The 25,956-nt window shown below is 43.1% G+C and overlaps 1 protein-coding gene across 1 annotated transcript in view; it reads right to left on the bottom strand.

Moving 5' to 3' along the window:
- Positions 1–6,396: 6,396 nt before the first annotated feature.
- The window catches only part of LOC146752345 (cytosolic carboxypeptidase 4-like), a 93,869-nt gene continuing 74,309 nt past the window's right edge, over positions 6,397–25,956 (bottom strand). Inside the window, exon 6 of the mRNA XM_085532025.1 lies at positions 6,397–6,893. Within this exon, the coding sequence (XP_085388151.1) occupies positions 6,890–6,893 (4 nt within the window). The 3' untranslated portion in view covers positions 6,397–6,889. The remainder of the gene's footprint in view (positions 6,894–25,956) is intronic.

Here is a 25,956-nt window from a genome sequence, read left to right as displayed (position 1 = left end):
TACCCGTAGGAGAGACCAACCTAGGCCCCTCCTATTGTCAACTACCTGGGAGAGAGTATTTGTTCTTGTTTCCATTCATATGACATACAGTTCCCTTTCATAGGAACTCACCCAAGGAGTCTTCCTACCCCAGCTGGCAACCAAAGCCATGAGCTCACCTCCCTGGGAGCAGCACGTATGGCTGTAAACTGTGTAGGATGTCTCCTCAAGACATATGGGCTCCACTTACCATACACATACCTGGTCCACCTATGGGTGGTCCTTGTCTGTCCCTGCAGTGATCAGGTGAGGAAGGGAGTCCTTCAGAGAAATCTCAGGGTGCGCCAAAAGTGTCTCCCTCTCAGCTGGTCCTGCAGCGAACAGAGCTGGTCCCACCTGGGCCGCCACATTGACTACAGGAATTGAACTCTATAACCTCTATAACTGATACAGTCTCCCATGACATACTTATACCAAAGCTGAGGAAGTATGGGATAGGTGAGTGGACAGTGAAGTGGGTCGAGAATTGGCTGACTGGCAGAGTGCAGAGGGTTGTCGTTGGCGGTGCAGTGTCTGGCTGCAGGGCTGTAACTAGCGGCGTCCCCCAGGGGTCTGTGCTGGGTCCGGTCTTGTTCAACATCTTCATCAATGACCACCCTCAGCAAGTTTGCTGATGACACGAAGTTGGGAGGATTGGCTGACACACCTGAAGGCTGTGCTGCCATTCAGCGAGACCTGGACAGGCTAAAGAGCTGGGCAGTAAGAAACCGGATGAGGTTTAACAAAAGCAAGTGTAGAGTCTTGCACCTGGGTAGAAATAATTGCATGCACCAGTACAGGCTGGGGGAAGAGCTGCTGGAGAGGAGCTCTGCTGAGAGGGACCTGGGCGTCCTGGTGGACGACAGATTGACCATGAGCCAGCAGTGTGCCCTTGTAGCCAAAAAAGCCAATGGCATCCTGGGGTGTATTAAAAAGAGCGTGTCCAGCAGGTCGAAGGAGGTGATCCTCCCCCTCTACTCTGCCCTGGTGAGGCCTCATCTGGAATATTGTGTCCAGTTCTGGGCTCCCCAGTACAAAAAAGACAGGGATCTCTTGGAAAGAGTCCAGCGGAGGGCCACAAAGATGGTGAAGGGCCTGGAGCATCTCCCCAATGAGGAGAGACTGAGGGAACTGGGTCTGTTTAGCCTTAAGAAAAGAAGGCTGAGAGGGGACCTGATCCAGGTCTATAAATATTTGAGGTGTGAGGGGCAAAGTGGTGAGGCCAGACTCTTGTCAGCAGTGTGTGGAGGAGTGACAAGGGGAAACAGACAGAAACTGGACCATAGGAAATTCTGCACTAATGTGTGCAATAACTTCTTTATGGTGAGAGTGACAGAGCACTGGAACAGGCTGCCCAGGGTGGTTGTGGAATCTCCTTCTCTGGAGATATTCAAGACCTGCCTGGATGCCGAGCTGTGCAACGTGGTGTAGGGAACCTGCTTTGGCAGGGGGGTTGGACTCAATGGTCTCTGGAGGTCCCTTCCAACCCCTACAATTCTGTGATTCTGTGAATATCATGGGGTGGTTTGGATGAGGAAAGACTACCCCTTTGAATGACCTTTTGTCAGGGCATGTCCTGGGATTCCTAGGATCCTCAAAATGCAGCACTGCTTCTGTCACTGAAAAATGGGGCCCTGTGTGGGACGGAGGGAGGGTCCATGAGTCCCTGGCCCACCTGACTGAGTATTTCCATGGTCTTAGCAAAGACATACGTACAACTTGAGAATGACAGTTAGCTGCGTTCATGGTGGCATGGCCACTGCTGATGGCCTTGAACTGTCTGAACATAACTGAAGAGGCTCAGGCTGATGCAAATCAGCTATTGAATGACAGTGTTGAAAAACTGGAAAGGCAGGTGGCAGTTTTGATGGGGAAAAAACCTAATTCAATCATTCTCCTATGGAAGATCAGTAACAACTCTCTGGAAGACCATGGGGAACCTGTACAAGGGAATCTGTATAAAATGGACTCTGTAAATGAAGGCACTAAAAGGTCAGATTTTGAGGTTCCATTTGGACTAGATCTATTTGAGATCTGACTGATTGTAACCCTAAAATGAAAAAAAAATAATGCAGGATAGGCTGGTGGGAGTGCCCTGACCAGTGTCCAACCCCCCAAACCTTGCTGCCCATAATACAGCAGCTGAACTGATGGATATAGTACAGTGGTTTAGACAGAAACCAAGAGAGCATGCCAGCATAGCTGCTCTGGTTATGGGACATGGAGGCAGAAAGCGCTGTGGTGAACGGACTGGAAATTTCAAAACTGACATCCATTACTACTCACCCTGCCCTCAGGCAAAGACTGTATGTTCTGTCCAACATAATGAGGATAGCCATTTGATCAGTGAATGATTTATGGTTGTGTGTCATATAACATGGCCAAATAAGAATGACATACCATTAAATATCAGCCTGTGGTCCTCTATGGAGGACTAACAAAATTATATTAGAGAATTAGGCATGAAAGAGGCAATCTATGAAGATGATTTTGAGAGCCCAGTCAATAAATTTTTCATCAGGAACGAGGGATCTCATCCTACAGCCATCACCTTTACATCAGGATGGGTCTATGTTATCCATACTGAACCCCCCAGTGGCCCTCAGGTGCTGTAATACAACAGGCTGCCCAATTGATGGAGAGACAAGAGTGCCTGCAGCCAGATGCAGTCTCTGAATGGTGGTGGAAAGGTCAGAGAACCATCTGCTGCCATGACTTAGGCGTCCAGCCCCTAAGGTAATCCAGTCTGGACCCATTAGGGTCTTGAGACAACCAATGTTTAAAGACCAGATTAGAGCAGGAGTTCAGTTTAAAAAGATCGCTGGACAGCATAATCAGGAAAAAATATCTGTTAAACAGGCCCAAGCACTGAGTATTTATAGTGCAACCTTTTCAGCCAAACTAGATATGAATGTAACTCAAGAAGGGTCTGGATGGGGGCTCTGGCAGAGCCAGAGTTCTTTGTGAACCCCTATGAGGTTTTGGTCACAGGTTTGGCATGGAGCAGAATAAAGATACATCACAGTTGAAAAGCATTTATTGGCTACCTATTCTACACTACAGGTGGTAGAACCAGTAACTCAGATTTCAGAGGTTATCGTTAAACAACAAGGCCAGTCCAGGGGTGGGTAAAAGATCTAACACACATCTCTATGATGGGGGTGGCCCAATCACAAGCAGTGGTGCGCTCAGTTGTTCTGCTTGCCTGCTCCTCAAGGAGTTAGGAGAAATCTATGCCTGTTGCGTGTTCGAGTGCATGCGCAATGCCATGTGGAGGGCTTATCACAATAAAGATTGGCGGATTTGCTGCGTAGACCGGTCAGAACTCAGATCTGCTTTGTGCTTCCTGCGGCACCAAACGCCCAACAGTGGCAGTTCCGTGTATTGGCCAGCAGGTGGCAGAAGAGACCACGGAAAGAACCTCTGCGGGACAAACCCTGGGGATCCGTTCTCTTTTGATTATAGGGGAAGAACACAAAGATGGTAGAGGAGGGAAGGGGGGAAAAAAAAAAGAAAAAAAGAAAAAAACAAACCACAGCAAACAAATAAAAACTTCTCCAAACGTAGCAAACGTGAATGTCTGTCAATAAATAAATGAGTAATTGAATTGATTTCTGTTTCCACTCTCCCCCGCCCCCCTCAACTTCCGAGATGAAGAAACACCTGGTATCAATTGGACAGATGCACACAGTGAAGCCAGGGATGGTCTGAAACGCAAAGCAGCTGAGCAGCTTTTAGAAGAAAACAGAGTAGTAACAACTTCTGTACCTACATTCACCACTCTGAGATCCTGTCTGGGTCACCCAAGGCTTGTAAATAACCACTGGGTCGGTTCTGATGTCGAGTGATTTGTTGTCAGTTCTCTCATGGTTCTCCGGTCAGTTCTCCGGTGCCAGGATCTGCCACAGGGCATTCTGACCACGGGCATCATGTTTCTACGCTGCCGCCTGCATTTAACAGGCAATGGGACTGCCCAGCATGTGCAAGGCAGCACCTCTTTCACACCACCAGAATGTTTAAGGCTGTTGGGATTGTTGTTAGCGTCCCATTAACACTGAGGCTAGAGATACCCTTAGGATTGACATTACTATTAGCATTACTTTGATGGTGCCCTATCTGGGTCATTTCCAGGGGATGTCAGGAGTAAGGCACAGTGTCAGGAGAAAAAGAACAGACTCTGTTACTTTATAAACGTGATAATAGAGAGAGTTCATTGGAAAAAATACAACTCTTAAATAATACAAAGCATGCTTCTGATTGGATGCAGGCATCACCTGGGCTCTGATTAATATTACTTTTAAGGTAAAGATTATTGTTACCTTAATGATTGTTTTTTGGATTATGATCAGGTTAAAGGTTCCTTTTGCTACAAACTTCTAGCATCATTTTTGTTGTTACATTTGGAGTTAGAGACGATTTTAGAATCAGGGTAAGGGTTAGGATTAGAGTTACATTGCTGGTTAATGCTGTTATCTTTACAGCTCCTGTGAGGGTTGGGGTCTGGGTCAGGTGTTTAAAAAATGAAATGAGAAAAGAATAAAAAAAATATATTGAAAGCTTCAGATTTCCTTAATCTTTGTGGGAATCATATAATGTGCAACTCAGATCTACCTCTTTGTGCAGTGAGTGCCTGTAAATTTGCTGGAGCCCAATATAATATGGCCTTGTGCTTTCCGCTAACTCACCTTCATTTCATTTTCATTACATTTGCTTGGTAGTCAGATTTTGGTGTGTGGATATTTTAAAACAATCTAACCGACATTGGGTAAAAATTAAAAATAATTTTAAAAAATCACGACAGCATCAATTGTATCAATTTTTATAGATAAGATAAAGAAGAGCAGTTTCCCTTAGTTTTCTGTGCCTCTTTACTTTCTTACCCTCTCCCCTTGTGTGAGAAACTCTCAAAGTCAAAGATTTCTAGTTAGGCAAAGATGGCAGCAATAGCAGCAGTGCTTATTCATTATTGCAATACTGCGCGCACATCCCCTATTGGCAAGGGAGAAACTGCACACCAGTCAGTGAAATCAATTCTGTTCTGTGCCCTAAACCCAATGCAGGTGATGCTCTCATGGCTCTCATTGGTTGAGCATCTCAGGCTCACAGACTCCTCCAGACTGTTGCTAGGATTTATTTCCATATAAGGTCAATTACCAACCTCTTGTTTTTAGGTTTGCCTTGTACTTTTCTGCAGAGAGAGAAGGGCAATGTTTCCAACAGTCAGTATATTCATTCTGTCCTGTGCTGGGCTCTACCCACCCTGTGTATTTATCTTGTGCTTGTCTCAATTCTACCCATGTCAGAATGCCCCCAGTCTGAACTTAACTCTGTTCAGCAACTTTCTTGGTGCAAAAACTACTTATACAGCTGTTTTACAAGAGGGTTATACATTCAGTTAGGGCCTACACTATGTACTGAAAATACTGGAAACTTCCACTGCAAAAACACAATCTACCTCTCCCATCTGTGCAGCCTTGCAGACCCAGAGCATGCCAGGTTATTTCTGCTTTCATAGCATTTGCATGCTGTAGGGTGAGCACAAGGTTCTGCTGCTTGATTCTTCTGCAAGAGCTGCCTACCGGCAAATGGTTGCAGGGATGGAGGATGTGACAGAAAGCATTTGTCTCCACAAGAGCAGAGTTACATTCAGTGCAGAGTGTGAGAGTCAGGTTGGTGTGGAAAAGCACTGACACGCTGGGGATGATGCAGTGCTCACATGTCTAACACTCACAGACATTACTGTCAGAAGGATGGTGCTGTGTTGTGCTTCTACCTTTGGCAGCCCCTGGAGAAATGCTGTGGCACACAGAACACCTTTGTATTGCACTGACTGCTGCCATGCAGCATGGATTTAACACACCAAATCCAGAGGAGCATGACTGCATCTAACTGCCCTGAGAAAAACTACTGTAGCTGAAGAGATGAGGAGGCAGCTGCTCATCTGCAGAACAAGCAGCACTGCCAGACACTGGGCCAGGTGGGCACCTCCTGCTGCAGCGTGATGATGACAGGGCTGGAGATGATCTGCAAAGCCAGCTTAAAAGTGGGAGACGTGAGTCAACATGGCAGGAGGACAGAGGTGTTAGGGAGCAGCCAAGGCATCAAAGAGTATCAGAAGGCTTTGAAAAGTATCACAAAGTGACAGCCAGGAAGACTGGGATTATCATGAGCAGCAACCTGGATGCTAGAGATTATTTGCTCCCATACAAAATGGTAGAGATCTTGCTGCAGACATCCCAAAGCCAGGCAAAATGGGAACCCAGAGCTCTGCCTGCACGAACCCCACAGCCAGAGTGTTGCAAGCTGAGCTGCCTTGCTGTTTGTTGCATTCATCCCAATCCCTGTGAATGAAGACTCGGAATGCAGTCAAGGCGATAATTGAGCATGAGTGACTTTATTCAATAAAAGACAGGAGGGCTTGAGAGGTCAGGGGTGAAGATGGGACCCCTCTTGTCAAGATGAGAGTGGCTCAGAGCTGGTGCTGCTGCCTGGTGCCTGGGACTGGCAGCCTGACTCTAAGTCCCCATCTAAGATGCTCAGCTTCACCTCACTGGTGCTGACCTGCTCCTGCATGGTGGTGCTGCTGCTGGGGCACTCGGGCTGTGCTTGGGATGGGCAGCACTGCAAAGGCGCTGGGTCACAATCCAGGCAGGTGACTGCTGTGTCTGGCAGGCTCAGGTCAGCATCTTCAGCAGAGCCAGGAGATATGAGAGCATGAACGTGGATGAGCCCCTTGTGTCCATCACTGTTACCATGTGGAAGGCTGTCATCTGAATTGCAGCGATTCGTGCTTAATAAGAACTCTCCATTGATGGAAACACACTGCACATCACTACTTGGTTTGGATCTTTGGGGTTGACAAGGGCTCGAATCACCTAGGAAGGCATAGAAACACAAGGTTTAGTGTCAAACGTTTGCAAGTTGAATCATGAAAGGTTGTTGATATTTGGTAATAGAGTGGCGGCAGGAAGAAGCAAATAGGCTTCAAGCAACAGAGCCACTGTCTTGAAAGTGATCCTCGTGCAGGTCCAGCTCGTGTGTTGTTTCACTGTAATCCGCTTCTTTGGGTCTACCTAGTGGGCAGCAGCACTCGAGTTGTTACTGATATCATTGAAAAGAACTGGAGACAATTGTTCTATTCCTAAGAGCTTCAAGGTGCCTAGAAGCACAAATAGAAACCAGCAGTATTTCATCACTTCACCAAAAGGAAGGTCAAACACCTGAGCTGTGAAGAGCAGTTACAGAACCTATGCATAAGATCACACCAGACATACTTTGTTCTAACAACAGTTATGGCACATAGTCCATTTCCTTCAATATTCCCAAAATGAAATGATGTGGAGCATTACAGGGAAAGAAACACTGCACACAGACACTATGACCCTGATTATACTCAAGCAGCAGACTTAAAACAAGTCAGAGTTTTAGATTCCAGGATATTTCAGGACCTATCGTGTGAAATTCAGTTACACAACAGTGCCTAGGTGCCTGCGTTTCAAGCAACTTTCAGATCACAGCCATGTAAAATAAAAACAAATTCAGTGCAGAAATAGCAATCCTGTACCTTAATACTCATGAGATTATCCATTTTTTATAGCACTCTGACTAAGTTCTAAAACTTGCTCATCCCAGTTCACCAATTCCACCAATTCAAGCAATGCAGTTCTGAGATCCTGTGTATGTCAGGCAGATAGAATTGAACAGTGCAGGAATAATCTCTGACAGCTTTAAGAGCTCCGTTCTGCTTACAAACTCTCAGTCCAAAATTATTCACAGTTTTAAGGAAATGAACACCTGAAGCAGTTGGATCATCTGCCATTTGCCACATTCTGCTTCTTGGCATCATGATTAGCACAAAGGGTTTTCTGCTGTCCTGCAGAGATGGACAAAGTCCTGCTTACAAATGGACCAAGTTTCAGTGTACAGCAGAGTTTGTACCAGACTAAAAAGCCACGTCATTCAATTCATGTGCTCAGGTTGTTATGCACTCAGAAAGGAAACAGAACTAACTGTTGGATTCTGAAGGCAATCTGTGGGGTCCTACATTACCTCCTGATTCTGGAAGAGGAAATTCTAATAGCAAATGCAGAACTTTGACCTTTGTAGACATGAGAAGAGCTGGCATTTAGGAACATTCATTTCAGGGAAATCAAATGATGTGTCTATATTTTTACTACAGATAGTATAGGGAGCAGCCAGTTGAAGAACCAGATACAAAAAAATCCAGCCCATTGGCAAGAAAATACTTCTCCTTAAATTCTGTATGCTATCATGGTACAGAATTAGGCTACAGTGCCACATAGGCCAACCAAGCGTAGAACCAAATCCACAAAATACTGGTAGACAAAGCAGCAAAAACAGGGACAATATTCAGCAGACAGGCCTTTCTACCCACAGCTCAGCATGTTCTGCCATCCGAAAAGCAAGGCCTCTTGTCAAGCTCAGCTATTTCCCTTCTCAGTGTATTCTAGCACCACTGATACCCACTGGTATCCTCCTGTAGAGTGCCATCATATTGTCATCATCCAAAGGGAAAACCCACACAGCAGAGCATACAGCAGTACACCCATGCTCCAAATATCCGCCTGAAAAACTAAAAGACAAGCTTACAAACCTGAAGCACCTCAAATGGCTTCCTGACAGACTGGATTGTCTGCCCTTGCCAAAGCCCACATATAGCCCATGAAAAGCTGGCTCTTTCCCTCAGGAAAAAAAAACCTTATCGTCCCAGAGAAAGCATATAACCCTCATTCAATTGCCCTTCCACTCAGCTTAGAGCACTACTAAAACCAGCATCTTCACCTTAGCTCATCACACTGCTGCAGTTCCTTTTACAAGGATCTCACTGGCAAAAATGAAATCAAAGCCGTCACAAGGGATTTAGCACAGTTACGTGTTACTGGCTACGAGAGCTGTCAGCACAGTCACCTGTCAGGCTTTGCTGCTGTTCTATTTATGTACAGGCACAACAAGGTTCAGACACCTCACAGTGCAATTCTCACTTTGACTGTAAAGAAAAAGGAGGCTTGAAAAGCAGCGTGTGGAAAACAAAGAAATAAGAATTAGAACAACAGTGGGGCCATGGCACTTGTAGGAATTGCTCCGCCTTTAACAGCAGAGCGATTCAAGAAGGATGAGGGCATCCCAAACCAGACCAGATTGGACAGATTAACAACTGCAAGTAGTGGGTTCCAAAATTCCAGACATGAAATCAAAGCTGGAAAAACTCTTCACATTTTCATCTCTCAATTTTTAGCTCATTGTGCATTACAACGGAAACAATTCTTCACATACAACTTGGAAGCTAAAGACAAGTCTGACAAAACAGACTGCACAGAAATGATGGATAATTAACAGAGCAAATTGCTCTTTCAAACACTTAGTAATAGAAAGAGATCTCTGAAGTTGCTGTTCTGTAGAGCCCCAAAGCAGTCGCTTGAGGCAGTTCAGGATTAGCCTGAGACAAACCAGCCAGCTGTGTGAACTGAGACCAATTGCACTTCTTCTATTTTACTTTCATTCTATGTGACCTCACTAAGCAAATATTGTCTAAGACCATGAGTATCACATAAATGTGCAGATCTCAAGCTGCTCACTTATCTAGTACCCTTGGCATGATGCTTTATTTTCCTCAGCTATTCATCTAGATTGTGCCTGTTGATTGTGCAACAACAGCCTGTTGGTCTCGATTACCTGTAAGAGGCTTTAAATTTGGCCAGGAAAAATCATTTGAGGATAAGTAATTATCTGGGACTCAGTAAGGCAGTCTTCCCATGCTTTCATAACAGCCGAGATACACACACACACAAACTCATGGAACCCCACTGCTTTGCACAATCCTGTGCACACTCACATGTGTCATGCACTGATTTCCCAGCCAGTCCTCATGGGGTCTATTACTTAGGACAGGAGTGCAGGGGAGCAGCCAGAAGCTGTTTGCATTCCCTGCTGTCTGCTGGGCAGCTTTGCTGGAGATGCTTGGGTTGCTTTGTTTTTCCTTGGGAGGTGGGAAGGAGCTTTGGGTTGGAGGCACATCCCGTGCCAGAGCATCTCGATGGCACGTGTGGGGCACTGATCTGCAGCAGATGAAGGGGAGGAGGTCCCAGCACAGCTCTGCACCATGCTCTGCCACACTGGGCAGCTTGTTCCTGGCTCAGCAGCGTCATCAGACAAGAAGCAGGGAAGGAAATCAAGGATGGGGGGTACCATCAAACGCAGTTAGTGCATGCCTGTGCAAGACAAACAGACCCAGAGCTTGCGGGTTGTTCCTGCTTTTGTAGCATTTGTGTGCTGTAGCTGAGCAAAAGGTTCTGCTGCTTGAATCTTCTTCTGCAAGAGCCGCCTACCGGTAAATGTCTGCGGGGATGGAGGATGTGACAGAAAGCATTTGTCTCCACGACAGCGTAGTTACACTTGGTCTAGAGAGTGAGAGAGGCAGGCAGCACTGCCTGATGTTGGTCAGGGCGAGCTCCTCCTGCCGCATCACGATGATGGCAGGGCTAGAGATGATCTGCAGGGACAGCTCACAGGTGAGAGCCAGGAATGGACACGGCGGGAGGACAGAGGTGTTAGGGAGCAGCCACGGCAACAAAGAGCATCAAAAGGCCCTGAAAAGCATCACAGAGCCACAGCCAGGAAGCTTGGGGTTTTCATGAGCAGCATCCAGGATGCTAGAGACTATTTGCTGCCATACACAACGGCAGCAGAGCTCTCGCTGCAGGCATCCCAAAGTCAGGCAAAATGGGAACACACCCAGAGCTCGGCCGCACAAACCCCACAGCCAGAGTGTTGTAAGCTGAGCTGCCTTGATGTTTCTTGCACTCATCCCAATCTCTGCGAATGAAAACTCGGAATTCAGTCAAGGCGTTGATTGAGCACGAGCGTGCCTTTATTCAATAGGAGAAAGGAGGGGGTGTGAGGTCTGGAGGAAAGATGGGACTCATCCTCTCTTGTAATCATGAGAGCTGATCAGAGCCTGTGCTGTTGCCCGGAGCCTGGGACTCGTGTCCTGATTCTGTGCCCCCCTGCGAGATGCTCAGCTTCTCCTCGGTGATGCTGACCTGAGCCTGCATGGTGGTGCTGCTGTCGGGGCACTCGGGCTGTGCTTGGGCTGGGCTGCACTGCAGAGACATTGAGTCCAGGCTGGTGCCTGAGGTGTCTGGTGGGCTCAGGTCAGCAGCTTCAGTAGGGATGGGATGAATGAAGGCTTCAACCTGGAATTTATCTCCAATCTACTTTTAATACCTTCATTCGATCAAAATCTACTGTCAATACCTTCAAAGGAAAATGATGCTTTGGGAAACAGAACTTGCAGGCTGAGAGATAAAGCCAAGGTCTTTAGATAAAAATGAGAAAAGATTTTGCTTGTCATTTCGTAACTGTGATGAAATTCGTAATTTTTGTTTGAGCTACATTTTGATAGAATAATGTGGTCGTAATGTGCTTGACTACAAGCATGATTTCCACATAAAGCTGACTCTTAGCAGGAACTCTGTTTCCTTTAGAAGCAGTGAACCCTGGTAGCGAACAGCTTTTCTTACTTCTAAAGACCCTGTCAACCCAGCACAGGACATGCAGTTTGCTAGCATTAAAGAACAAGTTTGTATTTTCCTTGTAAGCAATGTCGGAAGAGAAAGACAACACACATTTCAGAACCATTTTGGCCCCAGTAAAAGTGATGCCACGGAAGAGCTCCATCAAAACTTATGCAAAAACATAAGTTCAAGTGGGCAAGGCCTTATGAAAATCTTCCACACAACTCAATGGAGATTGGGGTGGGTGGGTTTATGAATAAGAATCCTTAAGAATTTTCTTCTAAGAGACTTAAGAACTGTCAATATATATATATAAAGAATATAAACACTAATTCTGTTACTACAAATAAATATATCCAAAGGGTTAGGAGACCAACCCGATCATATCACAAGCTCTTTGATGACTGTAAACGCAGTCATCAATACGCAGAAAAAGATTTAAATAGATTAATATGAATGAGTACAAATGTACAGAAAGAACAACTAGGAATAAAGGTGGAGAAATGAAGGCACAAAGTGAGACGAGTCTGGCAAAAATATCACACAGAAAAGGATGCAATTCTTTCAATTTATTAGTAGCAAAAAGCTGCATAATAAGTCCTAGTTTGCTCCTCATCAGAGAAGCAAATCCTATTGATAAGGTTGTGAGGAGAGATTTTGCATCAGTTTTCATAAAAAGGTCAACTGTGATGAATTAAGGTTGTTAAGAACTAACAAAGAAGTAAAAAAAAAAAAAAAAAAGGCCTAGAATACAAAAGTAATAGGGTAGAGAAGATACATAGCTTAGATCTCTCCGAATGAGCTGAATCTGCTATATTCCTACTGCATTTCTAAGGGACTGACTCAATCAATCTCAAAGCTGTTAACGATTATGTTTTTAGAACTTAGGAAAGCCTGGTGATGAACCAGATAACTGATACAATGTACAGACTTCTTTTGAAGAGAGGAAAAAAAAAGGGGGGGAGATGATGAAAAATGATAGACCTGTCAGCTTAACTCCAGGTCCTCAGAAGAAAGAAACAGTTTAGAACAACTTAGAAGAGATAGGTATCATTCAACACACCTTTGTCAGGAACAAATTACTATTAATGATTCTAATTTACCCCTGTGAGAAGGTGTCAGAGCAACACAGAGTGGACGAGATGCCAAGAGAGTTTCCAAAACTTTACTAAATTCTCAGGCCAGATAAGCAGCATGGTTTAGATGAGCTATAGAAGGATGAACATCTGTAGGTTGCTCCAAAAATAATGCCTCCTATTTATTTCCACGGACATCACAGTAGATACAAAGAGCACAATAACACTGCTTGATAGAGTAAATTCTCAGCTACTAAACACTATTTCTCAACTCAGATGCTAGCATTAGCTATGCATTTTCACCAGCAGTGAACAAGAGCCTGCAGGTCGCACTTAAAAAATCTGCATGGCCATCTGGAACACAGCTTGTCTTTCACATCACTGTCACCAGTGCTGAAATGTACCATTCACTGCCTCACTGTACTCACATCCACTGATTGGTCACTGTACATGTCCAGCAAACGTCAATGGATGCCATTTTTTCTGCACAGAGAAATTCAGTTCCATTCCTCTGCTTCATGTGCACTTCCATGACAGACGCTATTTTGCCTCTGCTGCCACTTATCACACAGCAACAAAACAGAAGGGGATCCTGGTGGGAAGGTTCAAACTCTACTGCCATACCACCAACATCTGCCTCTGACATCCTCAACCAACATAATAAAATAGGAGGCTTTACTTTCAGAGCAGCTCTTATAAAAATTGCTTAGAAAAAGTACTCTGAAAGTAGCTCTCAGTCTCGCTGTCAAAATGCATAGCTGTTCTAAATGATCTTCTGCAGGACCTGGTCACAGAATTGGTACAATCCAATATTTTTATTAAAGATTTAGATGAAATAGAAAGTATGTTAATTTGATTTGTGGATGAAACCAATGTAAGACAAGTTTGCATTGGAATTCAAAATCATTTTGACAAACTGGAAAAGCAGCCTGAAGTAAACAACTGCAATTCAATAGGGTCAACTACAAGCTACTACAGTCAGGCAGGAATAATCAATGCTACAGACACATGAACGAGGAGCAATGACAAGGTAGCATTTCTACTGGAAAACGACAACATTCTGCACTGCTGAAGACTGCAAGCTGCATGTGAGCCAGCCACTCATGTACCAAAGTGCAGATACAATTCTGGCTGGGTATTAAAAAAAACCTGTACGCTGGCAGGACACACAAATTAATCTGTTCTCTCTGCACTGTTAATCTCTCTGTTAGAATTCTGTTTCCAGACTCAGGAAGCAATTCACAGGGAGACTTGGCACAACTGAAAAAGGTCCAGAGGACATCACTGAAAAGCAAATAAGCTTCTTCCTATGGCTAGTCTAGGTAAGACAAAGAATATATATGGCAAGGACTTCCTATGGCAAGATAGGACTTAAGACAGACAGACAGTTCTAAACATGAGAGTTGTATGAGCTGGAACAGATTACTTACAGAGTCTGGTAATCCCAATATTAGAGATCTCTACAGAAAACTTAGACTAACCTATCAGAAATGATGCAGCTAAGTTGAAGAAAAAAGATGGCTGGTGGAGGTCACCGCCAGCCATTAGCTTCATTAATTTTATGCGACCACAACTAATATGTAGGAACAATAATTCCAACATTAACTGGCAGAGAAAAGGCAAAGGAGTAACAGGACATTTAGAGGACACTTCTGCTAGAACAGCACAGGACAACTTTGATTGGGAATGAGATGTGTTGGTAAGATACCCAAGACTGGAAAATCAATCGCTATTGGACACAGCAGTATTTAAAACCAAATCACTGTAAGGTCAGAAAACAAAAAGATGAGAAAGTATAATCCTGTATCAATATGCACCAATGGAATCAGGCAGTATAAAATGAAAGCTTGAATAAAACTTGCCTATGGTACTGTTAAACCTAGGAGGATTACAGGTCACTCCTTGCAACCTCACTCCTCCTCACAGAAACTCCAGAGAAGATCAAAATGAACAGAATTAGAATGAGCTTTCATTGATGAGCCGTTAGGAACAAATAGATTACTGAAAGCTGTGTACATTTTATCAGCAGCAACCAGGTTTGGCAGGGCTGTTATCGCTGGGTCTTAGTTTATAGAGGTATAGATGAAGGGGAGAGGCCATCTGGGCAGAGCTGCCAAGTGAATCATAACAGATCAGGAGCACAGGGCTTCCCTTCAGAAGGCTGAGCTGGGAACATCGTATTGGGAATTCTTTCTCTTACCAATTTCATCTGATCTCTTCTCTCTAAATCCCTTTTCTATTCCAGGCTTTGTTTCTCTGGGGCCACTTATAACACTCCTTTGTTGTGACTGAAGGAAGGAAACAAAAGAAGCAGGAAAGCATTTTGCTGTATTAAAAGCACAAAGATGGAATGTTTTGTTGACTGAATGTGCACTCTGCATTCTTAACTGTTCTGATCCAAAGCACAGTAAAGTCTTCAGTTGCCTTGGGTCACATTCACAGTACAAGTCAGTACTTGTCTGGTATGGATTACAGAGGACTGAATTATCTCAGCATAAATTCTGGATTGCATTTTATATAGTCCATGGACCTGATATCTCCTTTCACTTTCCTACCTGCATTTTAGCAAAGGCTGCAGGTAGGTGTCATTCAGTAGGGTTTCAATAGACACGTTTCCAGGTCTCATACTGATAGGAAGGTTAGACTCTACAATACAAAGAACAGATTACAGCCATAAACTATGCCTTCTCTTCCACCCTCATCTCCACTCCCCAGTATGATACCTTATTTAACTTATAATTGCAGTACGATTTTTCTTTTGGGGTTGGGATTCTTATCAACTCCACCATTAAGCAAGTGGAATAAACTATATCAGGGCAAACTACAGGCAGGTAAAAATAACGTCTGCAATCTCTTTTCTAGAAATGAATTAGCTCTGGTGCTATAAAATCTCTAACAAGTTGGATTAAAAGACAGACTCCTCTTACATCTTTATTCCCAACAGAAATAGCACTGCTACTGCTGGGAGATTTATTCATGTCACAACCAAAGCACTTCACATTCCCAAGAAGACCAAGTCCTTTGGCTTATACCTCTTGTGACATCCTCAATACATTACCCTTTCCATCCACAGACCAGGGTATATTAGAGATTAATACAGCTCAGCAACTCAAAACACACAGATTGTCAGTCTCAGTAATCAGCCTGAAGAATTTAGAGGACAGTTGTTATTTACTGAAAGTGATAAGAGACCCAGCAGAACACTTAACTCTAAATAAACAATGTGGAAACTTCACTACCCAGAAAGTCCTAAGTGGCAAATACACAGCTCAGATGTTCCTGAATATGGTTTGATTGCATCCATGCTGTGAGGCAGCAAAAGCAAAGGGAGGGAAAGCTTAAGTCAGAAGGCAGGGGGCCCTTCTCACATGGATCTGCTCTCGGTGTTTAGCACTGGTTTGTTAGTTCATTAAGAGTGTGTTAGAAATCAGTCTCTCCATGCTTCTCACCAGCTCCATCGTGCAACAGCGTGGCATTTATTACAATGCACTACTCAGTAATGGGGCCTTCTGGCATGTGAGCAGCAAGGGGTCATACAGAGCCTGAAGGGAGCTGGCAGGGGCTTTGTGCAGCACAGAAGTAACTGCAGAGACAGTTCTTTGCTTCTCTCATAAGTTTCCCTGTAGAGAAGTGTCCCATTAGAACAGTAAGAAGACGGCAACCAAACCCCATCTCCTTAGAAACATGCAATGATTTACCTATTCTACCCTACCACAATGAAGTGCTTTAGCACTTTACCTATCTTAAGCTTGTATTGGTTTCTGCTCACCCTAACGCTGGAAATAAACCCATTCTCCAACAAGCTGTTGCTGCTCACACAAGGACTTGTGATGGAGCTCTAAAAATAGCCAAGTGGCACAACAGAGAGAGCTCCTGCATTCACGCCAACACCAGGATCCAGAGCCCAGGGAGCTGAAAGGGCTGATAATAGCCTCCATCGCTGGGCACTAAGTGGTTAGGCTTTGCCAGCTGCTGAATTCCTGCCAGCCATATGTCTGATATCCTATAATAACCAGCCAGATGTTGGGCTAAGGTAAAGCCTGACAGAGTTCAGAAGGAAAACGGTGTGCCTGCCTCTCATGATCAGCCCTTGCTGATCTTTGAACTCGGCTGTTATCTTGAAGGAAAGCCTCTTCTGAACTTCGGCATGAATCTAATTAATGAGTTAATTCCCTGCTAATCTATTCTCCTCTTTGTGTCCGTTTCATGATTAATTTAGTTCCAGTGAATTTCCTTTACTGACTGCAGAGTAGAAACACACTTCCTACCCTATTAATCTCCACTTCTGACCCATCAGTAGGGGACTAAACAAGGGTAAATGGCTCCATGCTTTTATTTTCTGAGCCAAGTGATTTCTAGCAACGTAAGGTGGAAGGAAGTAGGGAAATTCTGCAGGCACATCATGCCACTACTGTAAGAAAAGGTGGAATAAAGGCTGTCGATTAATTGAAAATTCTGCCCAGTTACATCAACCACACATCTAACAGAGAGGAAAGAACAGCAAGGCTACACACTGCATAGGAATGTCATTCGGATGTAAAGGATCAGATAAATAGCCAAGCCCAAACACCAAGAAGATAAAATCTGTTGAGGGAAACATAGCAGGGATCTGGGTTTTGTTATTCCTGAAGTTCCAAGGCTCCCTCATATATTTCCAAAGATATTTTACTGGTGTGGAAGAGAAGATCTTAACTGGAGAATGCACAGACTTCTCTGTCTACCTCTGCCTCCAGCACTCTTGGGAAATAGAAGGAAATTTGGCCTGTTTACCTGTCTGCTGAGGTAACAGTTACTCTTTCAGCATCTAAGTCTTAGAATGAAGTCCTCTTTGCTGAAAAACGAACATAATCTGCTGTTTAAACTAATAAAAGAACAACAAACCAAAATCAACCTGCATTACTGTTAGCAGCGTACAGACATGACAGAAAGCAGCAGTAAGGCTGACATTTTCTTAGTTAAGCTAAACGACTAATAACTACCTGGAATAACACGGGGAGTGAGCACAAGGCTGCAGCTTTATACCTCTGGATCCCATTTAGGGCCAGGCTGTTTATTTCCTTTAATGCTTTACATCTGTTAGCATTAAACCACACTATCAGCTCTGATGGATTTACATGTATCTTGCTGTTGCATGCATCTCTTGAGAGGCTGAGGGATGGGAAAGGTTACCTTCCCGCAATTGCGTTCCTACCCCCATAGCTCTCATGCAGCCTTCAGGGAAGCATTAAAAAAAGAAAAAGAAAAGTAAAGAGAAGCAAAACCCAAAGAGCTTCCTTCTCCCATGAATTAAACAAAATGTTCTGAGGCTGTATAACATCCATAGGAGAAGAAACGCTGCCGGTGATCAGCATCGCAAACCTTCCTTCTGATGGCACAACGTGTCAAGGACATTTTTAATGAGGGATCAAGGACACTGCTTCTTGAGAGTCATCTTGTTTAAGCTGTGCTAACTGTGGCTTTCTTAGCATGCAAACCCAGCACCTCACAAGAGAGGCAGGAAAGCACCACAAGGCAAAGAAGTATCCTGCTTGCAAGGCTGTTCCTGTCATACCTGCAGGGGAAATAATCTCAGATGTTGCAGAGAGCATCTTTCTATTGATCCTTCCCCAACAGCCGTTAACTTAGAGCCACTCAGTAAGGAGATGGAAATGCCAGAAATGAGGAAAAATACACCAAAATAAGCAGAGACCTGTAGTGAGCCCATCCATTATCCACTTTCTGATAAACCCCAGTCCATATGACAGAAACTACACTTCTGAGAAGCCTAAGGAATCAGTGGATGCTGCATTACAGAAGAGTCTTTCAGATATCTGACACTGCTGGGAATAAACTCCTGATGGACCACGACCAAAAGAAGGACATGAGCTAGCAAAGAGAACAAAGATCAGAAGTTATGCAGGGATGCTGAGTACACTGCTCCCAGTTTCTCTCTATCTCCAGGTGCTGGGTCATGCATGACTAGATTTCCCAAGCAGTACCTGGTGTATGGCCAGCAGCAGCAGTATTAGAGGCTTAGCTTTCAGGCCTTGCTCTCCAGGGACTTCCTCCACTTGGAGCAGAGGCTTTGATCCTGAGTAGTACATTTGCACAAAAAGAACCTGGGTATGATTTTAAAGAGAGAGAGAGAGAAAAGTGAACACAAGCTTTGCTTCTGCATCTTATGTCTCCAATCTGCTCCTTGAAAATGGCAAAGACATCTCAGACATATTGTCAAAGGACCCAACTAATTTTTCAGCCTAATCCATTCTTTGTATCTCCATGAAAAAATAATATATATATATATGTATATACAGAAAATTCTTGAAATTAAGGCAGTTTTTCACTTCCATGAAAGCAGGGAGGGATCTTAGGTCCCAGCTTCTTATGGGGACCCTCTATCTTATTCACTGCTCCTGTGCTGCCCACAAGCTGCCAGCATGACATCCTCATCCACTCAACTCTCTCTTTTCCATTTCATCCTTTCTGGACTAATTAGGTGAGAACCGTCTTCAAGTCAGACATAATGCTGAAATCTAAAAGATCTAAATATAAAAAGTGACATCATTTCTTACGGGCATGCATTCCCACCTGAGAGACTCTGGTTTCCTTCACAACCCCTCTTTGTGGCCAGCAATCTTCCAAGATTATTACTTAAAGATAAAATGGTTTCTCCAACACATTCATCAAATCAGGTGATGATAAGGCTGATTAATCCAGGAACCTCCATCCTTCCTGAAAACAATAAACTGCAAGACCTACAGACAACAGGATGGAAAATATTACAAAACTTATTTTAAGAAATGCTCTGCTTTCTCTATCGAAGCCATCCTGAATTCCTGTCTTCCTACATGTTAAAGGATAACACATAGAATCACAGAACAACCCAATTTGGAAGGGACCCATAGAGATTACTGAGTCCATACTGGACCACCCAAAAATCAGATTGTATGTCTGAGTAGATAAATAAGGACGGTTCCAGAGAAGGTGATTAAAGTCATTAGAGCAATAGGAAGGCTAAAAAATATGAGTGTCTTTCGTGACCAGATGCACAAGAGAGACAATCATTGTTTACAAAATAACTGGCAATTTGGGCGCTCCCAATTATTCTCTCTTACAGCAGAGGACAAAAATGCATTTGCAAAGGTGAAAGCGCAGCTGAAGAGAGGAAACATTTTCTGAGCAACACACAGCTGATCTATGAAACTCAACTGATAGACTCAAAAAGCATTAACCACTCGTACAGAAAATAAGAACATTGGAACATTTCATTAGAAAGGATTATTGTTATTATAATTACTTGGAAAGGCTATAATTTCTCACATTTCCAAGTATAAATAAATAACTGTCTGAAGATAGAAAGGCATTCCCCCATATGGTGGGAATAGTTTGTAATTGTCCACGATGGCAATTTCTTGCATCTCTCTGAAATCTCTAATGCTGGGCACTGTCAGGAAGGACTCCTGACTGGCTGAACATCGTACAATGGATCCTGTCTCATGATTCACATCTTCACAGATGAAAATACAGGTTGTGTGTTACAATGAAAAATAAGTATTAATGCGATGGAAAGCCTGACAAGACAAATCCAGGTAGCAATACCCAAATTCTTGGCTGCCCCCTGCAGTTCAAAGGAGATCAAACACTGTTTTGTTGTTTGATACTGGGAGTTTGCTTGCTATTTGAATACCTTGGACTTTTATCTTTTAATGAGATGCTGATGCTTTATGGAAGATACTGTAGAATGGCATCTTCAGAAACAATTCCGAAGTACACAGTGTAATGTAAAAACTTGTTGAGCAGCCCAGACAGAACAAACAGATTACACAGGAATAGACAGAATAGACAGGAATAGATGCTTTCTATTCCTCCCTTTATTCCTTATTTCTAATGATACTGCCCTGATAGCTCTTCTTGAATTTAGTTTCTTCCATTGCTTACTCTCCCTCCAAGCTCCAATTCCTCTAACTCTTTTTTGAAAGAGGGATTTAAGGTAGTAACTAATTGTTAATGCTTAATAGGAAGCCATTATAGTTTAACAGGTAATAAGATACCATAAATAACACTGCTGGTAATGCACTTTTAAATGGTTAAGGATGTACTTGAAAGCGTAACCACACAAAGCCTGCTTCTGTTACTTTAAAAATGAAACTCATCCTTCCAGAAATTAGCTTCACATCCATCCGAAAAACACAAGTTTTACCAAGAAGAAATGGATGCAGGATTGAGAGACATATTCAGCAAGGGACTCCGACTGCATCAGGGAAGAAACATGGAAAGAACACGCTCTAATAGCTGGAAACAGCTGTTTTTTCTTCTATCCTCTTACAGTGTACAGACCCTGCTTCTCCTTCCTGCTCTGGTGGTGGCCAGTGCTTGGCATGTTGTCTTTGCTCAGCCTGAACTACTGTTATCTACAGACTGGCCGTGGCCAAAATGGCACAGGTCTTCATCTTGTGAGTGAACTCCCCCAGTATTCATGGGAATTGGATTTGAGATTTTAGGCTTTATTTTTGTGTGTGTGTGTTCTTCAGATGTTAAGTATTCACAGAACCATACTCAGGTTGAAAGGGACCTCAAGGATCATCAAGTTCCAACCCTCTGTGAAGATCCGTATGAAGTATTAACATCACATGATCTTATCATCACATCTTTGCAGGCCCAGCTCCAGCCAAATTCTCACAAATTCTTCCTGCTAATATCTCATTTAGCTTATACATCTTAATAAACCCCCACTGTTTCTGAGACGATATAATGAATCGCCACAGGCTACAGCAGCTGGCTTACATGTTTATGCCTCTATGCATATATGTCCATGTACATGTGTGTGCTGGGTCTAAAAACACCAACCTGCACGTATTTACCTCAGTCTCACACAATACTCCTGCCATGTCTGTCTCTCTAATATCTCATATGGCAGCAAGCAGCAGGGGCTGCGCATGAGTCACAGCCACAATACACTGCACAGCCAGAGCCTCTGACAGAATATACAATAGAGCTGAGATGTCAGTGGAGGTGGCTTTGGAGTACTTTAAAAATGCTGTTCAAGTGCCAACTTTCACCTCCAAATACGACACTTTGTTCGCCCACCCACTTTCGTTCCAAGTTAAATGTTCCTTTTACTGCAACTCGACAGCTTTAATTATGAATTTATCTGTCTTTTTCTATCCCTATAACTGTTCAGTCTCTCATTTGTCTTGCTAAGATTTTTGATATGCTCCTAGATAGCAGCTGTATACTGTCACCACAGTACAAGTGGCCTGGTCAGACTCTCATTTGCAGGCTGGGCATCAGACCAAAACCTGCAATAAGCTGTTTGCCTCGAAAGCACAAATCTCATGTGTTCCCTCTGCAGAGAAAGAACAGAGAGATGGGGACACAGTGTGCTGATGAGCATCACTGTATCAGAACCACAATGCTTTCCTTTGCTCTTATTGCCTGAGAAACTTAAATACATATAAAATTCTGACCTGAGGAAAACGTGGATCCCACTGATGGTTTCACTGAGGATGCAGCTCCTTCTATCATATTTTGCCCACGACAGAAGACATCCATTTTAAACACTAATGTTTTAAACAGTAGCAGCACACGTAACCCTGCCGCCATCAATGCTGTGCAGGACTGATGTGTGGTAAAGCCTTCACCACCTAGCTCTGCAATAATGTTATATGGAGTGTCCTAACACTGCCTCTTAAACACCTGATCCATGGTCAACCCAAAATTGTCGCATCTGGCTGCATTCAAAATGACTGTAAGTCTAAACATATCAATCCTCTCATTATCCTTTGTGACTTCTAGGAAAGACTCTATCCCGTTCCAGTGTCAGCACTATCCTGGTCTATAAAGATCACCTCAGACGGAAGTGCATATCCCTCATAATCCAGTCTTTTGGGAGATATTTCATAACTTCATAAATTAATGTTGATTGCTTTAGAAGTAAATTTTTATCCCAGCATGTGAAGGGACCCAATGACTTCCACATTTCAAGTACGATTTTAAGGGAAAAGGACTGTACCACAGAAATACAGATGCTCCTAATCAATACGAAAATGTCTAATACCAGGCAGTAGCAATGTGCCTCACAGAAAGGGCAATGCAGAGCCCATTTGTTCTGCTGGATATATACAAGTTCATTATCGGTACTCCAGTCAGATCTGTACGTGTACAGTAATTTGAATAACCTTCGATATGATAGCATGCAGTCCTTCTGTGATTCCTTTTTCTGCCATTTGCTCTTTTCATCTCATCCCTTCCTACTGCTGTTTAAATTGCTATTATTAGCTATTAAATGATAAATGAATTACCTCTGAAGTAAGCATGAATAATTGTTCCCAGCCTGAGATAGGCTTGGACTGGTATTTGGTAACAGTCAACAAGATCTGTGTGGCTCCCAAGGTTATTTCATAATAATAATAAAAATCAATAGGAAGAAAACAGGGACAGCTCCAGAAAGTGTTAATGAAAAGTTGCTGAATTACAGTGGCTCACCTGTGCACAGCTACATAAAAGCCTTCTGAATACCAAATACATTAATTATAGACTGCATTGCTCGGCTGAACCTCCACAGAATTCATTGGGCTTGTATTCTCACACTAACAAAGGAGAGACGCTGAAGAGTGCTGGATGAGAAGGATGAAGGGAGGGAGGGATGGAAGAAAGTTCATGTTCTTATTTACAAAACACAATTATCAATATATATGTACTGAGAGTAAAATCTGAATCCAGTAATAGATCTAAATCCAAAGTTGGAGGTGTTTCCTCTCATGAGCAGGCACATCAAGGTTTTACGTCAGACCCTGGACAGAAAGAAGATACTCCCCTTTTGCAGCATCTGTATGAAAGAGCACTGTAGAGTATATATGTATTTAAGCAATACCTCCTGGTAGTCATAAAGTGATTCTGACTCCTTACAGTAATGTGAGTCTACCCCAGAACTCTGCAGCTGCTCTCATAGCTGACACACTCCTTTACTGTTAAAAGTTAGGCGGTGCCCTTGAAGAGTTATATGAAATACATTAGCAGCTCCTTTTGCTCCATGTTCTACACCACTAACATGACACAGTATGGCAAACACGAAACTTGGATTTACCTAATAAGCTATCACCATCACCATGCCCTTTTTGCTCAGGCATCCAAACACAGGAATATCACATTCATAGATGTTCACAAAGCAGTAGAAACTTCAAATTCCTCTAACAGCTACATAACCTGTGACCAAGCTAAAAAATGGAATCAATAAATAACCTCTCCTTCTGAAAGCTGCCCCAAGATATTTAATGTCTACAGATGATCAAGGTTAAAAATGTTCCAAATCTTTACTTAAAGAAAAATGAACGTTCAATCAAACAGAAATCTGAATCAAAACTACCAGATGATTCCTGCTGATGTTTTCCAGGGAATTAGATTCACAAAATGATGAAAGAGCCCTTTCATCTCCATGCATGTGTCAGAGGACTCCCCAGAGTCCAACCGTACAGACTGCCCCAGTGGATCAGGTACTCAGCCTGTTGGAACCATGAGGAGATGGGGCATTTGGGAGGGTGAAGCACTGTCTTGCACTCAAACACTTCAGCCAAAATTAGTTCCAGTTCATATAATTTAAACGAACAAACAAAAAACTGTAACAACAAATGAAACCCACATTCACCTGTAAGCAGAGGAAGACACAAACCAGGAAGCAAGGGAGCCATTTGCCATCACTGCACAGAACTATCATGTCGTAATTCTGCTGTTTAAATATGTGTTAAAGATGCATGAATTGAAACCAACACGCCTCGTTCCTTCTTTGTTCTTTTGCTCTTTGAACTTCCCACCTTTGGGTCTGCTTCACTCTATTTTGATCTGAATGGCATTTTGGCCACATAGCTTAAAAGATGAGCAGAATTGCTTGCACAGCCATAATCAGGCGAGGATGCATTACAGAGAAGAGATGGGAAATCCAACAGTTCAATACTATCTAGGATTGTGATGGTGCATCAATGAAGTATAGGAGAAGAGCAAGCACAGTTCCAAATGATCTACAAATCCTTCTTGTATATTATTGGATTTGCCATCCACTCACTGACCATTTTAACTGCATTTTAACTTTATGGAAGATGAATAGATTGCACCTGGACAAAGGGCCATGGTAGTGATTAAACATTCTGCTTCTGATTAATATCACAGTAAGGTATATTTACCATCTGGGGAGGAGAGAAATTTATCTCTGTTCAAGAAACATAAGAAATGATAAAGAAACACAAGAGATGAATAATATCTGAGTCAGCAGAAAACACTTAATGACTTTGCAAGGGTCTGCCTCAGTATGTAAGAAACACCTCCCAAACAAAGGGCTACAACTGCTGCAGTGTTTGCAAAACACTCAAAGGCACAAATGCAAAAAGAGAATGAACAGAAGTGCCATCCGTTCAAAACATGAGGAAAAAGGGGAAAACACCCTTAACAAGGTAATGCTTTCTGAAACCTGCTCTTAGTGAGCAGTCACTTCTCATCCTCTTTCTGGTCATGAAAAATGTGAAGTTACCTGGGCAGCACTGACTTAAAACCCAATTGTTTCATAGCAAATGAGGCATGAAACTTATTATCAAAAAACATGATGTCTGAAGTACATGCTGTCATTTTGTTTTCCCAGAAGACAGCTTCCGAATGCCTGAACTGACTGCAAGACATGGCTGGAAATACAAGAATTAGTGGCTCTTCTTGAGCAAAAGCAGAGTTGTGAGGCCAACATCTACAGCACTGTATCTTTGTGAGATAAGAGAGTAAAATGCCTCTACAATCAACTGATACATTACCTTGTTTTTCAGAAGATGGCTGCAAAATGCAGTTAACCCTCCACATATTTGACATTTGACTTGGCAGAATGGTCCTTAAAACTGGCCTGCTGGTAGAGGAATAGCCTTTTGATGCAGAAAAACACCTATAAAAAGTTTCTGAAAAGAAAAACCCACAAACTACTAAGTTCTTTAGTAGGTCTTGTGCAATATGAGGGTGACGGCACCTAAACAAGTGTGAGAGTTAAGGAGAAATGCCCCAGGGGCACAGGATGCTAACTAAAAGCTGGCTGATACCTTGAACAATTTAACCACTAGACAGGCAGTTATGAGAATTGTATTAGGATGATCAAGAGTTTGTTCCATCCCCAGATGCATCTATGCTTCTGAAGTTTGCAGGATGTTCTCTGGATGATATTCTTTTTGGAAACATTTAAAGAATCACTTGTTTTTGTCTTCAACTAATAATCATGGGAAGCAATATATTAGGTACCAACAACCTTTGGAGTACTGGTTCCAGGACTCTGCTAGCACATCATTTACATACCATTTAAACAGAGCTAAAACAAAAGTCCCCTT

Source organism: Coturnix japonica, unplaced genomic scaffold, assembly GCF_054131305.1.
Source record: "Coturnix japonica strain WE unplaced genomic scaffold, WE-NBRP24 Scf046, whole genome shotgun sequence".
Taxonomy (NCBI): Eukaryota; Metazoa; Chordata; class Aves; order Galliformes; family Phasianidae; genus Coturnix; species Coturnix japonica.
The sequence above is the reverse complement of the archived record's forward strand: the minus strand, read 5'-3'. Positions and strand labels throughout refer to the sequence as shown.